General features: G+C 43.2%; 1 protein-coding gene across 1 annotated transcript in view; it reads right to left on the bottom strand.

Moving 5' to 3' along the window:
• The window catches only part of LOC311119844 (gamma-aminobutyric acid type B receptor subunit 2-like), a gene marked incomplete at both ends in the record, with an annotated part of 144,523 nt that extends 130,398 nt beyond the window's left edge, over positions 1-14,125 (bottom strand). Inside the window, 2 exons of the mRNA XM_084157790.1 lie at positions 6,210-6,312; positions 13,814-14,125. Coding sequence (XP_084013916.1) covers positions 6,210-6,312; positions 13,814-14,125 — 415 coding nt within the window. The remainder of the gene's footprint in view (positions 1-6,209; positions 6,313-13,813) is intronic.
• Positions 14,126-16,342: the final 2,217 nt, after the last annotated feature.

Below are 16,342 nucleotides of genomic sequence, written 5' to 3' on the forward strand. Positions count from 1 at the left end.
AATGAACAAATAATAAATACATAATGAAATATACAAATATACTTTTTCATAATGTCAATTTTCAAAATAATGTTATCATATTTAATTGTATAATAGTACATTGTATTTCCCAAGGGCTTTTTTCATTAGAACATTTATAATTTCATAATGGCACCTTATCACATGATGTATTTCTAAATTTCATGGCCTTCTTCCTTTCATGGCAACTCTTTCCATAATCGCAATATGTCAATCAATGCAAGTGGGCAAGGTCAAGTAGGTCATTGGTTCAAAGCCCTTGAACAAGATTGCAAGGCAAAAGTAGTGGCCTTTTGTTTTAGGTAATTGTCCTGCTGAAAGGTGAATTTGTCTCCTAGTGTCTTTTAGAAAGCAGACTGAACCAGGTTTTCCTCTAGGATTTTGCCTGTGCTTAGCTCTATTCCGTTTCTTTTTATCCTAAAAAAAAACTCCCTAGTCCTTGCCGATGACATACCCATAACATGGTGCAGTCATCACCATGCTTGAAAATATGAAGAGTGGTACTCAGTGATGTGTTGTGTTGGATTTGCCCCATTCTATTCAGGACATAAAGTTCATTTCTTTGCCACATCTTTTGCAGTTTTACTTTAGTGCCTTATCGCAAACAAGAATCATGTTTTGGAATATTTGTATTCTGTACATGTTTCCTTCTTTTCACTCTGTCATTTAGGTTAGTATTGTGGAGTAACTACAATGTTGTTGATCCATCCTCAGTTTTCTCCTATCACAGCCATTAAACTCTGTAACTGTAAAAAAATCAGATATATATATATATATATATATATATATATACAATTGAAGTCGGAAGTTTACATACACCTTAGCCAAATACATTTAAACTCAGTTTTTCAAAATTCCTGACATTTAATCATAGTAAAAATGCCCTGTCTTAGGTCAGTTAGGATCACCACTTTATTTTAAGAATGTGAAATGTCAGAATAATAGTAGAGAGAATGATTTATTTAAGCTTTTATTTATTTCATCACATTCCCAGTGGGTCAGAAGTTTACATACACTCAATTAGTATTTGGTAGCGTTGCCTGTAAATTGTTTAACATGGGTCAAACGTTTTGGGTAGCCTTCCACAAGCTTCCCACAATAAGTTGGGTGAATTTTGGCCCATTCGTCCTGACAGAGCTGGTGTAACTGAGTCAGGTTTGTAGGCCTCCTTGCTCGCACACGCTTTTTCAGTTCTGCCCACACATTTTCTATAGGATTGAGGTCAGGGCTTTGTGATGGCCTCTCCAATACCTTGACTTTGTTGTCCTTAAACCATTTTGCCACAACTTTGGAAGTATGCTTGGGGTCATTGTCCATTTGGAAGACCCTTTTGCGACCAAGCTTTAACTTCCTGACTGATGTCTTGAGATGTTGCTTCAATATATCCACATAATTTTCCTTCCTCATGATGCCATCTATTTTGTGAAGTGCACCAGTCCCTTATGCAGGAAAGCACCCCACAGCATGATGCTGCCACCCCGTGCTTCACGGTTGGGATGGTGTTCTTCGGCTTGCAAGCCACCCCCTTTTTCCTCCAAACATAACGATGGTCATTATGGCCAAACAGTTCTATTTTTGTTTCATCAGACCAGAGGACATTTCTCACAAAAGTACGATCTTTGTGTGAAAAAAAAAAAGTGGCTTCTTCCTTGCTGAGCGGCCTTTCAGGTTATGTCGATATAGGACTTGTTTTACTGTGGATATAGATAATTTTGTACCTGTTTCCTCCAGCATCTTCACAAGGTCCTTTGCTGTTGTTCTGGGATTGATTTGCACTTTTCGCACCAAAGTACGTTCATCTCTAGGAGACAGAACGCGTCTCCTTCCTGAGCAGTATGACGGCTGCGTGGTCCCATGGTGTTTATACTTGCGTACTATTGTTTGTACAGATGAATGTGGTACCTTCAGGCGTTTGGAAATTGCTCCCAAGGATGAACCAGACTTGTGGAGGTCTACACATTTTTTTCTGAGGTCTTGGCTGATTTCTTTTGATTTTCCCATGATGTCAAGCAAAGAGGCACTGAGTTTGAAGGTAGGCCTTGATATACACTGCTCAAAAAAATAAAGGGAATACTTAAACAACACAATGTAACTCCAAGTCAATCACACTTCTGTGAAATCAAACTGTCCACTTAGGAAGCAACACTGATTGACAATACATTTCACATGCTGTTGTGCAAATAGAATAGACAACAGGTGGAAATTATAGGCAATTAGCAAGACACCCCCAAGAAAGAAGTAGTTCTGCAGGTGGTGACCACAGACCACTTCTCAGTTCCTATGCTTCCTGGCTGATGTTTTGGTCACTTTTGAATGCTGGTGGTGCTTTCACTCTAGTGGTAGCATGAGACGGAGTCTACAACCCACACAAGTGGCTCAGTTAGTGCAGCTCATCCAGGATGGCACATCAATGCGAGCTGTGGCAAGAAGGTTTGCTGTGTCTGTCAGCGTAGTGTCCAGAGCATGGAGGCGCTACCAGGAGACAGGCCAGTACATCAGGAGACGTGGAGGAGGCCGTAGGAGGGCAACAACCCAGCAGCAGGACCGCTACCTCCTCCTTTGTGCAAGGAGGAGCAGGGGGAGCACTGCCAGAGCCCTGCAAAATTACCTCCAGCAGGCCACAAATGTGCATGTATCTGCTCAAACGGTCAGAAACAGACACCATGAGGGTGGTATGAGGGCCCGACGTCCACAGGTGGGGGTTGTGCTTACAGCCCAACACCGTGCAGGACGTTTGGCATTTGCCAGAGAACACCAAGATTGGCAAATTCGCCACTGGCGCCCTGTGCTCTTCACAGATGAAAGCAGGTTCACACTGAGCACGTGACAGACGTGACAGAGTCTGGAGACGCCGTGGAGAACGTTCTGCTGCCTGCAACATCCTCCAGCATGACCGGTTTGGCGGTGGGTCAGTCATGGTGTGGGGTAGCATTTCTTTGGGGGGCCGCACAGCCCTCCATGTGCTCGCCAGAGGTAGCCTGACTGCCATTAGGTACCGAGATGAGATCCTCAGACCCCTTGTGAGACCATATGCTGGTGCGGTTGGCCCTGGGTTCCTCCTAATGCAAGACAATGCTAGACCTCATGTGGCTGGAGTGTGTCAGTAGTTCCTGCAAGAGGAAGGCATTGATGCTATGGACCGCCCATTCCCCAGACCTGAATCCAATTGAGCACATCTGGGACATCATGTCTCGCTCCATCCACCAACGCCACATTGCACCACAGACTGTCCAGCAGTTGGCGGATGCTTTAGTCCAGGTCTGGGAGGAGATCCCTCAGGAGACCATCCGTCACCTCATCAGGAGCATGCCCAGGCATTGTAGGGAGGTCATACAGGCATGTGGAGGCCACACACACTACTGAGCCTCATTTTGACTTGTTTTAAGGACATTACATCAAAGTTGGATCAGCCTGTAGTGTGGTTTTCCACTTTTTAATTTTGAGGGTGACTCCAAATCCAGACCTCCATGGGTTGATAAATTTGATTTCCATTGATCATTTTTGTGTGATTTTGTTGTCAGCACATTCAACTATGTAAAGAAAAAAGTATTTAATAAGATTATTTCATTCATTCAGATCTAGGATGTGTTGTTTAAGTGTTCCCTTTATTTATTTGAGCAGTGTACATCCACAGGTACACCTCCAATTGACTCAAATGATGTCAATTAGCCTATCAGAAGCTTCTAAAGCCATGACATCATTTTCTGGAATTTTCCAAACTGTTTAAAGGCACAGTCAACTTAGTGTATGTAAACTTCTGTCCCACTGGAATTGTGATACAGTGAATTATAAGTGAAATAATCTGTCTGTAAACAATTGTTGGAAAGATTACTTGTGTCATGCACAAAGTAGATGTCCTAACCGACTTGCCAACACTATAGTTTGTTAACAAGAAATTTGTGGAGTGGTTGAAAAAATGAGTTTTAATGACGCGAACCTAAGTGTATGTAAACTTCTGACTTCAACTGTATAATAATTTTAAAAACATTGTGGCTAAAATCAAAGATATCGCTGAAGTCGATTGTGCAACGGCAGGCTATCTCGTGTTGCCCTACTCTGTTCAACAATATATCAGAGCTTTGAACCAATGGCCTACTTTGAACCAATGGCATTGATTTACATATCTCTTGGAACGAGTGGCCATGAAATGAAAAAGGCCATGAAATTCAGAAGGTGCCATTATGAAATTATAAATGTTCTAATGAAAAAGGCCATGAAATTCAGAAGGTGCAATTATGAAATGATAAATGTTCTATTGAAAAAGGCCATCAAATTCAGAAGGTGCCATTATGAAATGATAAATGTTCTAATGAAAAAAGCCATTGGGAAATACAATTGGTTAAAAACAAAGTGACATTATGAAAAAATATTTCGTAATAATGCAGCACTTATTCTTGAATCATGTAAACATATTATATTATATTTAATTATGTATTCATTTATTTATTTTAAAATGTCATTCTGAGTATGTGTAATTTAATTATTTATTCATTTATATATTCATTTATTTATATTTAGTACTTTTATCCTCCATATTAATTAGCCAATGAAATGCCTATTATGGCATTCTGTGGACCCCCTGTAGCTCAGTTGGTAGAGCATGGCACTTGCAACGCCAGGGTTGTGGGTTCGATTCCCACGGGGGGCCAGTATGATTTTTATTTTTATTTTTATGCATGCACTCACTAACTGTAAGTCATTCTGGATTAGAGCGTCTGCTAAATGACTAAAATGTAAATGTGTGTAACCTATTAATTGACCATTGGTTAAAGTGGATTGTTTTCCCCACACAAAGACTGGTAATAGATTACTAATACACTACTTATAAATAATAATCAAGTGTTGGACTTGGTACTGCACCATTTGATTTAATAGTCGGAATTCCTCATTGAGGAAATACAATTGAAAGCTGCTGATTCTAACATCAGTAAATGGAATTGCCCCAGCAGTTCTCATACAGAAAAAGAATTGAAAGGATGCTAATTTCCTCCTATTGAATAGGTTGTCTCTTATTACTGGTTGAGTTCTCCTACAGAACCTGTATTCATAAAGAATCTCAGGGTTGGAGTACTGATCCTAAAATGGCCACTTTCATCATGATAAGAAAATAAAAAATGATACAAATGTAAAAAGCATGTTAAACATCCTTCCTCCCAATGAAGTTTCTATGTGAGAATTGCCAGAACAACCTGAGATTGTATTTTCGGGCTGTCCTGGCGTGGAATCACCCTAGTGCACTATGTAGGGAATAGAGTGCCATTTGAGACATAGACAGTGCCAGCCTCAGCATCATAGTACATCTTTGCTAAGAAAGCACAAATCGTCACAAATCACAGCGGTTTCTCCCCAGTATCTCTTCCTATTTACCTTCCTCTCTCATGACAAGAGTTGACCTCTCAGGGGTCAAGGCTACAGCGTATAATGGACGAGAGATGTTTAAATGATATATGGCATGTGCATGTACATGTGAGACCCCTTCCGTGAAGAGCGTCGGAGAGAGCCGGTTTGAATTTGGAGGTTTAAATCGTTTCAGACAAGAGAGAGTGTTAGATGTGCTGGCAAACTGTACAAAATCGAACCATCGAAGATTCTCTATCCTGCCTAACAAATCATTCTGGATTCTTATGATGATTTTAGAAAAGTGTGAAAGTGTGACTGTTCCAATGCAGGCACAAAATGTGATAGAGCAAAAATATAAACTTTTTCCTAGATTCCTAGATACCTCAGAGTGGTTCGAAGTGCCACTACTATACTGAGGGCCTCAGAAACTGTCAACATTTTAAAGAAAAATCTTAAGCTTTTACTACCTATTTTATTTATTTGATCAATTTCTATATATTGTATTTATTTGAATGCAATAGTCATGTCCACTGCTATGTTATTATTCTTTTACTATTTTAATTGTCGCCTAATTTAGAAAACATAAAGTAAAAATATAAATATTTCTCAGCTTTTATTTTATTTGTTAAGAACTTTCAAATGCATTCTCTGTAACAAATGCGCTGTGTAGTGCCCCCCGAGCGGCGCAGCGGTCTAAGGCACTGCATCGCAGTGCTAGAGGCGTCACTACAGACCCGGGTTCGATCCCGGGCTGTATCACAACCGGCCGTGATCGGGAGTCCCATAGGGTGGCGCACAATTGTCCCAGCGTCGTCCGGGTTAGGGGAGGGTTTGGACAGGGGGGGCTTTACTTGGCTCATCGTGCTCTTGTGGCGGTCCGGGCGCCTGCAGGCTGACTTTGGTTGCCAGTTGAGCAGTGAAGCAGTGTTTCCTCCAACACATTGGTGTGGCTGGCTTCCGGGTTAAGTAGGCGGGGGTTAACAAGTGTGGTTTGGCGGGTCATGTTTCGGAGAACACGTGACTTGACCTTTGCCTCCTGAGCCCATTGGGGAGTTGCAGCTATGAGACGATCAAAAAAGGGGGTAAAATTAAATTTGAATTAAACCCAATAGGCCTATCCTAGAAATGGAAAATTATTACTTATTGTGACAAAAAGAGACCCCAAAGCATATATATGTCAAACATATCAAGGCCACATACTGTTGCACCATGGGGGCTCCTGCAAAGTGTGTGGAACTGTGACATCACGCAGCATTAGTTCCTCTCAGAAGCACAGGGCCAGCCTATAGCTGGACTGTGGATTATCTTTCAAACACCGGTCATGTTGCTGTACATGGTTATATGAGGCCAATGGTATCTCATGACTACAATGGCCTCTTACTAAAAATAAACACATGAATAACTGGTTTACACAAGCAGGATCAAATCTAGCTAAATGTCTTTGTGGTAACATTGATCGGGTATTTAAACAACTGCATCTCTTTAATTCCTCTATTCTAGAAATACTAGAGACACAACAGAACAGATAAGAGATACTTACAGTATAGTACATTGATACAGTAGTTTTTCTATCCCAGACTGGGGGCTTATAATGAGCAACAACACACAACAGCTGGCTTGTTGCGCAGGCATTCAAGATGAAATAACCCCTTATTCTCCTATGTTAATCCTTTACATTTACATTTTAGTCATTTAGCAGACGCTCTTATCCAGAGCGACTTACAGTTAGTGAGTGCATTCATTTTCTTTCATACTGGCCCCCCGTGGGAAACGAACCCACAACTCTGGCGTTGCAAACGTCATGCTCTACCAACTGAGCTACAGGGGACCAACTACACTCTACCAACTGAGCTACAGGGGACCAACTACACTCTACCAACTGAGCTACAGGGGACCAACTACACTCTACCAACTGAGCTACAGGGGACCAACTACACTCTACCAACTGAGCTACAGGGGACCAACTACACTCTACCAACTGAGCTACAGGGGACCAACTACACTCTACCAACTGAGCTACATCCCCCATGAATGACAACACAAGGGGTTGAATCTCTGTAAGAGGGAGAGGAGTGAGATGTATAAATCACGGGTTGCATCCCAAATGTCACCCTATTCCCTACATAATGATTGACATAATGCATTACTGTTGACCAGAACCTTAGTCAAAAGTAGTGCACTATGTAGGGAATAGGGAGACATTTGGGACTCAGGCCACATCTCCTCTTATTCCTCCTGAGGGGGGCTAATGAATGGATTTAGATTCCGTGTGTCTCCCCATCTGTGAAGTCTCACTCCTGTTTCATCATCTCCTTATGTTAGCCCCAGCCTCTAACCCTGAGTAATACAACCCACCGGCAAGTCACCCCACATTCACCCCGCAGTTCCAATCCAGAAGGTATAGATTTCAAATCAATAGCGATCATTCACACCGCAGGAGAAAACAATGCTGTATGGGTTTGCCGTGTAAGACGAGATGCACATATTAATCCAATTTCCCTAAGAGGTATCCTGGCTAACATGTAAACATTGAAAGTCACTGAGCTCTTCAGTAAGGCCATTCTACTGCCAATGTTTGTCTATGGAGATTGCATGGCTGTGTGCTCGGTTTTATACACCTGTCAGCAACGGGTGTGGCTGAAATAACCGAAACGACTATTTTGATGTCGTGTCCACATACTTTTGTATACAGTATATAGTGTACAGTGCCTTGCAAAAGTATTCATCCCTCTTGGCGTTTTTCCTATTTTGTTGCATTACAACCTGTAATTTAAATGTATTTTTATTTGGATTTAATGTAATGGACATACACAAAATAGTCAAAATTGGTGAAGTGAAATGAAAAAAATAATTTGTTAAAAAAATTATAAAACATAAATCACTAAAAAGTGGTGCGTGCATATGTATTCACCCCCTTTGCTATGAAGCCCCTAAATAAGATCTGGTGCAACCAATTACCTTCAGAAGTCACATAATTAGTTAAATAAAGTCCACCTGTGTGCAATCAAAGTGTCACATGATCTGTCACATGATCTCAGTATATATACACCTGTTCTGAAAGGCCCCAGAATCTGCAACACCACTAAGCAAGGGGCACCACCAAGCAAGCGGCACCATGAAGACCAAGGAGCTCTCCAAACAGGTCAGGGACAAAGTTGTGGTAAGTACAGATCAGGGTTGGGTTATAAAAAAATATCAGAAACTTTGAACATCCCACAGAGCACCATTTCCATTATTCAAAAATGGAAATAATATGGCACCACAACAAACCTGCCAAGAGAGGGCCGCCCACCAAAACTCACGGACCAGGCAAGGAGGGCGTTAATCAGAGAGGCAACAAAGAGACCAAAAATAACCCTGAAGGAGCTGCAAAGCTCCACAGCGGAGATTGGAGTATCTGTCCACAGGACCACTTTAAACCGTACACTCCACAGAGCTGGGCTTTACAGAAGAGTGGCCAGAAAAAAGCCATTGCTTAAAGAAAAAAATAAGCTAACATGTTTGGTGTTCGCCAAAAGGCATGTGGGAGACCCCCCAAACATATGGAATAAGGTACTCTGGTCAGATGAGACTAAAATTGAGCTTTTTGGCCATCAAGGAAAACGCTATGTCTGGCGCAAACTCAACACGTCTCATCACCCCGAGAACACCATCCCCACAGTAAAGCATGGTGGTGGCAGCATCATGCTGTGGGGATGTTTTTCATCGGCAGGGACTGGGAAACTGGATGTTTTTCATCGGCAGGGACTGGGAAACTGGTCAGAATTGAAGGAATGATGGATGGCGCTAAATACAGGGAAATTATTGAGGGAAACCTGTTTCAGTCTTCCAGAGATTTGAGACTGGGATGGAGGTTCACCTTTCAGCAGGACAATGACCCTAAGCATACTGCTAAAGCAACACTTGAGTGGTTTAAGGGGAAACATTTAAATGTCTTGGAATGGCCTAGTCAAAACCCAGACCTCAATCCAATTGAGAATCTGTGGTATGACTTAAAGATTGCTGTACACCAGCGGAACCCTTCCAACTTGAAGGAGCTGGAGCAGTTTTGCCTTGAGGAATGGTCAAAAATCCCAGTGGCTAGATGTGCCAAGCTTATAGAGACATACCCCAAGAGACTTGCAGCTGTAATTGCTGCCAAAGGTGGCTCTACAAAGTATTGACTTTGGGGGGTGAATAGTTATGCATGCTAAAGTTTTCTGTTTTTTTGTCTTATTTCTTGTTTGTTTCACAAAAACAATTATTTTGCATCTTCAAAGTGGTAGGCATGTTGTGTAAATCAAATGATACAAACCCCCCCAAAAATCTATTTTAATGCCAGGTTGTGAGGCAACAAAATAGGAAAAATGCCAAGGGGGGTGAGTACTTTCGCAAGCCACTGTATGTACATAGACTGAGTTATGCTTATGTTACGTTGAATACATATAAATTTAAGTATGTACATGGATACTCAGTTATGCATGGTGCATCGAGACAGACAACAGCAGATAGCAGCTCTACCTGCCTCTGTCGCTATAGTGAGTTTTTACCCAGGGGTCTGATGATGGTCCCTGTGACAATGAACTAGCAGCATTACCATGTTGTCTGACTCTACCACTCCATGTCTGAACCACAGTATATATATATATGTTCTAAATGGCACCCTATTCTCTATATAGTGCACTACTTTAGACCTTTGGTCAAAGGTAGTGCACAAAAAGGGAGCCATTTGGGACTCAGCCTCTGTGTTCCTACTAGAAGATGGCTGCTCAGCACACAGAGGTCCTGCCAACTGCAGAGCAGATCAGATCAGACCAGAAAACCCTCAATCCACTGACTACATCCTCATTCTCTCAGCTAACACTTTGAACCACAGGCCAGACAGCACCTCTTAGCTATACTCCATTTACCTCAGAGGTGTTAGGGGAGTTTGGACATGATCTCCATATCCCCAAGTTCACACTTCTCCTCCATCCCCAATGGCCATCTGATCCCAACTGCTTGCAGTGTAGTTCCCCATCCATCCCCAGTAGCACACATTTTACATTTGAGTAATTTAGCAGACGCTCTTATCCAGAGCGACTTACAGTTAGTGCATAATTTTTTTTAGACTGGCCCCCCGTGGGAATCGAACCCACAACCCTGGCATTGCAAGAGCCATGCTCTACCAACTGAGCTACACGGGGCCACACATACACGGGGCTACACGCACACCACACCATACCACATCACGCCACACCACGCCACGCCAAGCCACGCCACGCCACACCACGCCACGCCAAGCCACGCCACGCCACGCCACGCCACGCCAAGCCAAGCCAAGCCACGCCACGCCACGCCAAGCCACACCACACCACGCCACGCCACACCACACCACGCCAAGCCACGCCACACCACGCCACACCACACCACACCACCCTCCTGGTACTACTGCTTCTGCTGTGTGCATAAAACAGAGAGAGAGAGAGAGAGAGAGAGAGAGAGAGAGAGAGAGAGAGAGAGAGAGAGAGAGAGAGAGAGAGAGAGAGAGAGAGAGAGAGAGAGAGAGAGAGAGAGAGAGAGAGAGAGAGAGAGAGAGAGAGAGAGAGAGAGAGAGAGAGAGAGAGAGAGAGAGAGAGAGAGAGAGAGAGAGAGAGAGAGAGAGAGAGAGAGAGAGAGAGAGAGAGAGAGAGAGAGTTTATGCACGCACATGCATGCAAGTATCTGTGTGTGAGAGACAGAGAGAAAGAGGGAGAGAAAAGATGACGTAATTATGAACCTGTAACGTATGGTATTCCATAACACACCCTTCCCTTCACCACTCTGCTGAGTCTAAAGCTATTGTGTCAAAGCTGTCAAGGCCAGCGGTGTCATCTTCTTGGAAGAATTATAACCATTAAACTGTGTCCACCGTCCTAACAGGTGTCCATCCATGATTAATAGAATTAAGACAGTCATAAAATCAATAACAGAGATACTTGCATGCATTCAAGTACACTAGATATACTGTTTATTCAGTCATGCTGATGCTCCCTTGTTTTTCTATTTTCTATGTGTTCATTCTAAAAAATATATATAATTACTATTTAGACCATGGATAGTAATTTGCACTTTTGAGCAGTCTTTTTTCCCCCCTGTTGAATATCATGCGGTGGCAGGATTTGTGAGAAATAAAAGGCTTCCAACTGCTTGTAAATGGCTGTCCTTGGCAAGAATCTTCATCCTGACAGCTGTTAATAACACCAATACACATGCTTCCCTTGTCTTGTTTTTCACTCATAGGAAATGTCTGAAATGTCTGTTAATCACTCCTCCATGACAATATTGCTTACTTAGATATATTTCCTGAGAAATATATGAAATTCTTATATCTTGATTAGTACATTCTGAATACAAAAATGTTACCATTTGAACTCAATGGGCACTTTGGCCATTATAGGATTAAACTCATCAATCATCCATCCATCCATCCATCCATTCATTCATTCATTACTTAATTCATCCATCCCCAGGATGGATGTCCAACTGACCGATCAACTGACCTCTCGTTTCAGCTCATATTTCACCCAGGGGAAATATGTCAGTAGTATATTTAATCCTATGGGAAGAGTGGATTCTAGGACTTGCATGCTGTATGCCATTCGTGACCACTTATCACTGTCCTGCTGCTGTCAGACAGATTATACTGTTGTTTTAACTTTTTTCACAGCAGCAAGGAAACACCTGTGCCTTTATGCATTTGAAAAAGCAGTTCGCTTCATAGTGAACAGGGTGTAATTTTGGAGTAAGGACGCAACCAATTTTTTGTGTTCTGTGACAGCATTCCTCCACTTTTCAACCTGACTAGAGTGCTTATCACCGAGATGGGTCTTATAAGTCAATAAATAAATAGTGCAATAACTACCTAAATGCTGGCAGCTATAGAATGCAGCCTGACAAATCAGTTGAAACAGATCAATTAACACCTGGGTAATTTTAACTGCTTAATTCACAACGGAATCAGTCACATCGATCGTTTTGCAAACGTGTTTCCTCAATGAAGATACCTGAGACCATTCACCTCAAACCTCATCAATTAAATCAGCTCGAGTGAACACCGCAGTTTTGGACTCTGACCTTCAACCTGCTTCTACGTTGACAAGGTAACGTGATTTTTATATCATATCCTCGATATCACCTCTCTCGCCTCCTCAATCAATGGCTGCTAGGCCATGCCCGTGCACCCAACCTGGTCCCAGAGCATTTCGTATTATTCTGTACATAAATCCGAGACACTTCATTTAGTATGATATGTTATGAATTGCAATTCGTACAATATTAATTATGTGAGAAATGGCGGTGGAAATCCCATTTAAACAGCTCAATACATTGGAGGTGCCGAAGAGGCATTGTTTTTTCGGTTGCTTGTACGTTTTTATTTAGAACTTTCTATATACTGGCCATAACGGGAGTAAATGAAGATAGTTGCTCAGTGAAACTCCATATTTGGTGATCAACGAACGTATTTTGATATTATAATGTTTGCAGAGCTGGTGAATGGGTGTTTGAATTGGAGCTTTCTGGGCGTTAGAGAAGTCCCTACCGCACAGATACTGGTTCAAGCTGTTTTATGTTAACCTACCTTGTTCAGTTATTAAAGCCATAATATTTATTTCAAATTTAACCATCAGCTAAATCAATCTTGATAGGCTCCTGTGCCCAGTGGTGTAAAGTACTTAAGGAGAAATACCTGAAAGTACTACTTATATCGTTCCGCTAGTTACCACAGCCACAACGTCAAAATTGGCTATAGCCTATTGTAAAAATTCATGAAAACAAAAATGGGTGTTTTAGTCTTAATTTAAGGTTAGGGTTATGCATAAGGTTAGCAGTGTGGTTACGGTTAGAGTTAAGATTAGGGTTAGGTTTAAAAACACATTTTAAGAAGATAGAAATATGCAGAGTTTATGACTTTGTGGCTAAGTTAACTAGTGACGACCATAATGACTGTCGTTCATTATGACTGGCGTTGTGAAGACGCCAGGTATGGAATATTGTTTTGATTTGATCACGAGCTTGTTGCACGTGCGCGACACCTACTCCAACCACCGCAAATTAACCTGAAATGTTCCTTTTGCTCATGAATTGATGATGACAAAATGTGTCAACATTTAATGACAACAAAATGTAATGACAACATCCGATAGTGTATGCTCCTGTGTTAATGCAACAGTAGCCTAACGTTGCAGGCGTAAAATAACGCAACAGCGGACTATCTCCAGGGATTATACGAAAATAAAAACAAGTTGTGGAACAATGCGCAGATGATGTAGGCCTACCAACTATTTCCAAATGGAAGCGCTGCCTGTGAGCGCTGCCTGCCGGGCTGTGTCGCCTACACCCCCTCACACCCCCACACACACACACGAACAAACACCCCCCCCCCCCCAACCCAAAGCGAAAGCACATGTAGCCTATGCTACCAAGGACATGGGGCAGAGTTGATGAATGAGTTTACCTCGGTGTCGTAGATTTTAGTGATGAGTGAAAACTTGTAATTCTGTGACTCTCGTATGTGCTGGATGGCCAGTTGGACTGCGGGCTCGATGCCCTGACTAATGCTGCTCATCAGCGCCGACTCGTTCATCGGCATGAGCACCATGATGGGCAACTTCTCATCATCCCCCGAGAACCAGCTGTTGTCCTGACCGTGCCTCGAATAGTCATTGCAGACCTTGGCTAGCGCAGGTTGAAACGCCAAGATGGACAGGAGCAGGCATCCCGACAGAGGCGTCATCTCCCATCCGCAGTGCCTTCGGGACGGGGCCATGCTACCGTGGCGTGCAGGACGACCAAATCAGATCCCACCGAGGTCTCACTGCTCAGGCATCGCAAATTCGGGGTCTTTCGAGGTGGTCAAACAATCCACCCGAGAGGGAAATATAGTAGTGTATATTAAAATGGTCCAAACAGTGAAACAGCAACCGTAGCCTAGGTAGGGGGTTCAACCGCAGCGAGCAACCTGAACCCGATTGTAGCCTATCACAACGAATTTAAAACAGATTTATTATCGATGACAGGTTTTCTGTAGGCTTATTCCGAGTGTCCAGTTTTGGTGTTGCACCATATATGGAAGAAACTGAGACCCGTTCTCTTGCAGAAGGTGTTATTGGCGCTGACGGTTCTCTCTCTCCTCCTGGTCTCCGTGATGCACAAGGTCTCCGCGTTAAAATCTCTCCAACTCAAACACTATCTTCAACCTGGGGAACCAGCGCGACAATGGCACAAGAACATCACAATTCACAGTCCGTAGGATGCTCAAAAACCCCAAATAAGACAACTTCAAGATGACAGAGGTCGACCAGAGTCATCCACTCTCGTTGACAGTTGGATACAAATTCACCTCCCGAGTATTTTCCCCAGCCAAGAGACAGCAGAGAAGCCTAATAGAACATCCGTGCCAGCGCACTACAATATGTAGCCTATTCAGATCGAAGAGAATACGGAAATTGTTCTGGTTAAGAGAGCCTAAATAGAGAATATTCAAAGCAATCTTGATTGCAGCGCGTCCAGAGTGTGTGTGCTAGCTGCCGACGACGCTGAGGCTGCGGCTGCCTGATTGCTTCTGAAAAAGGCTTCACTTATTTAGCGCTGTCTGCTGCTGCTCAGAGCGCGCACGAGTGGGAGCAGCGAAAGAGATGTGGAAAAAGAAAGACAGCGAGATAGAGAGAGAAAGGGAGGGAGGGAGGGGGACTCAGAGGAGGGAGGGAGGGAGGGAGGGGGACTCAGAGGAGGGAATGGATGGTGCAAGCTCTTGTGTAAGCATCAGCTGCCTGACAGGCAAAGGTGATTTAATGGGCGTTCGTGTTTAGCAGAGAGACAGGGTTTCAAACATACAAGAGTGTAGCCTGATTCACTACATGACCAAAAGTATGTGGACACCTGCTCATCGAACATCTCATTCCAAAAACATGAGCATTAATATGGAGTTGGTTCCCCCTTTGCTGCAATTAGTGAGGTCTGGCACTGATGTTGGGCGATTAGGCCTGGCTCGCAGTCGGCGTTCCAATTCATCCCAAAGGTGTTCGATGGAGTTGAGGTCAGGGCTCTGTGCAGGCCAGTCAAGTTCTTCTACACCAATCTCGACAAACCATTTCTGTATGGACCTCGCTTTGTGCACGGGGGCATTGTCATGCTTAAACAGGAAAGGGCCTTCCCCAAACTGTTGCCACAAAGTTGGAAGCACAGAATCATCTAGAATGTCATTGTATGCTGTAGCGTTAAGATTTCCCTTCACTGGAACTAAGGGGCCTACCCCGAACCATGAAAAACAGCCCCAGACCATTATTCCTCCTCCCACTAAACTTTACAGTTGGCGCTATGTATTCGGGCTGGTAGCGTTCTCCTGGCATCCTCCAAACCCAGATTCGTCCGTCGGACTGCCAGATGGTGAAGAGTGATTCATCACTCCAAAAGATGCGTTCCTACTGCTCCAGAGTCCAATGTCGGCAAGCTTTACACCACTCCAGCCGACATTTGGCATTGCGCATGGTGATCTTAGGCTTGTGTGCGGCTGCTCAGCCATGGAAACCCATTTCATGAAGCTCCCGACAAACAGTTATCGTGCTGAAGTTGCTTCCAGAGGCAGTTTGGAACTCTGTAGTGAGTTTTGCAACTGAGGACAGGCGATTTTTTACGAGCTTCAGCACTTGGCAGTTCTGTTCTGTGAGCTTGTGTGGCCTACCACTTCACGGCTGAGCCGTTGTTGCTCTTAGACGTTTCCACTTCACAATAACAGCACTTATGCAGAAATTTTACGAACTGACTTGCTGGAAAGGTGGCATCCTATGACGGTGCCACGTTGAAAGTTACTGAGCTCTTCAGTAAGGCCATTCTACTGCCAATGTTTGTCTATGGAGATTGCATGGCTGAGTGCTAAATTTTATACACCTGTCTGCAATGGGTGTAGCTGAAATAGCCAAATCCACTAATTTGAAGGGGTGTCCACATAATTTTGTATATATATTGTATGTGGCTCAATGGGCTA

Source organism: Coregonus lavaretus (assembly GCF_964263955.1).
Source record: "Coregonus lavaretus genome assembly, chromosome: 3".
Classification (NCBI taxonomy): domain Eukaryota; kingdom Metazoa; phylum Chordata; class Actinopteri; order Salmoniformes; family Salmonidae; genus Coregonus; species Coregonus lavaretus.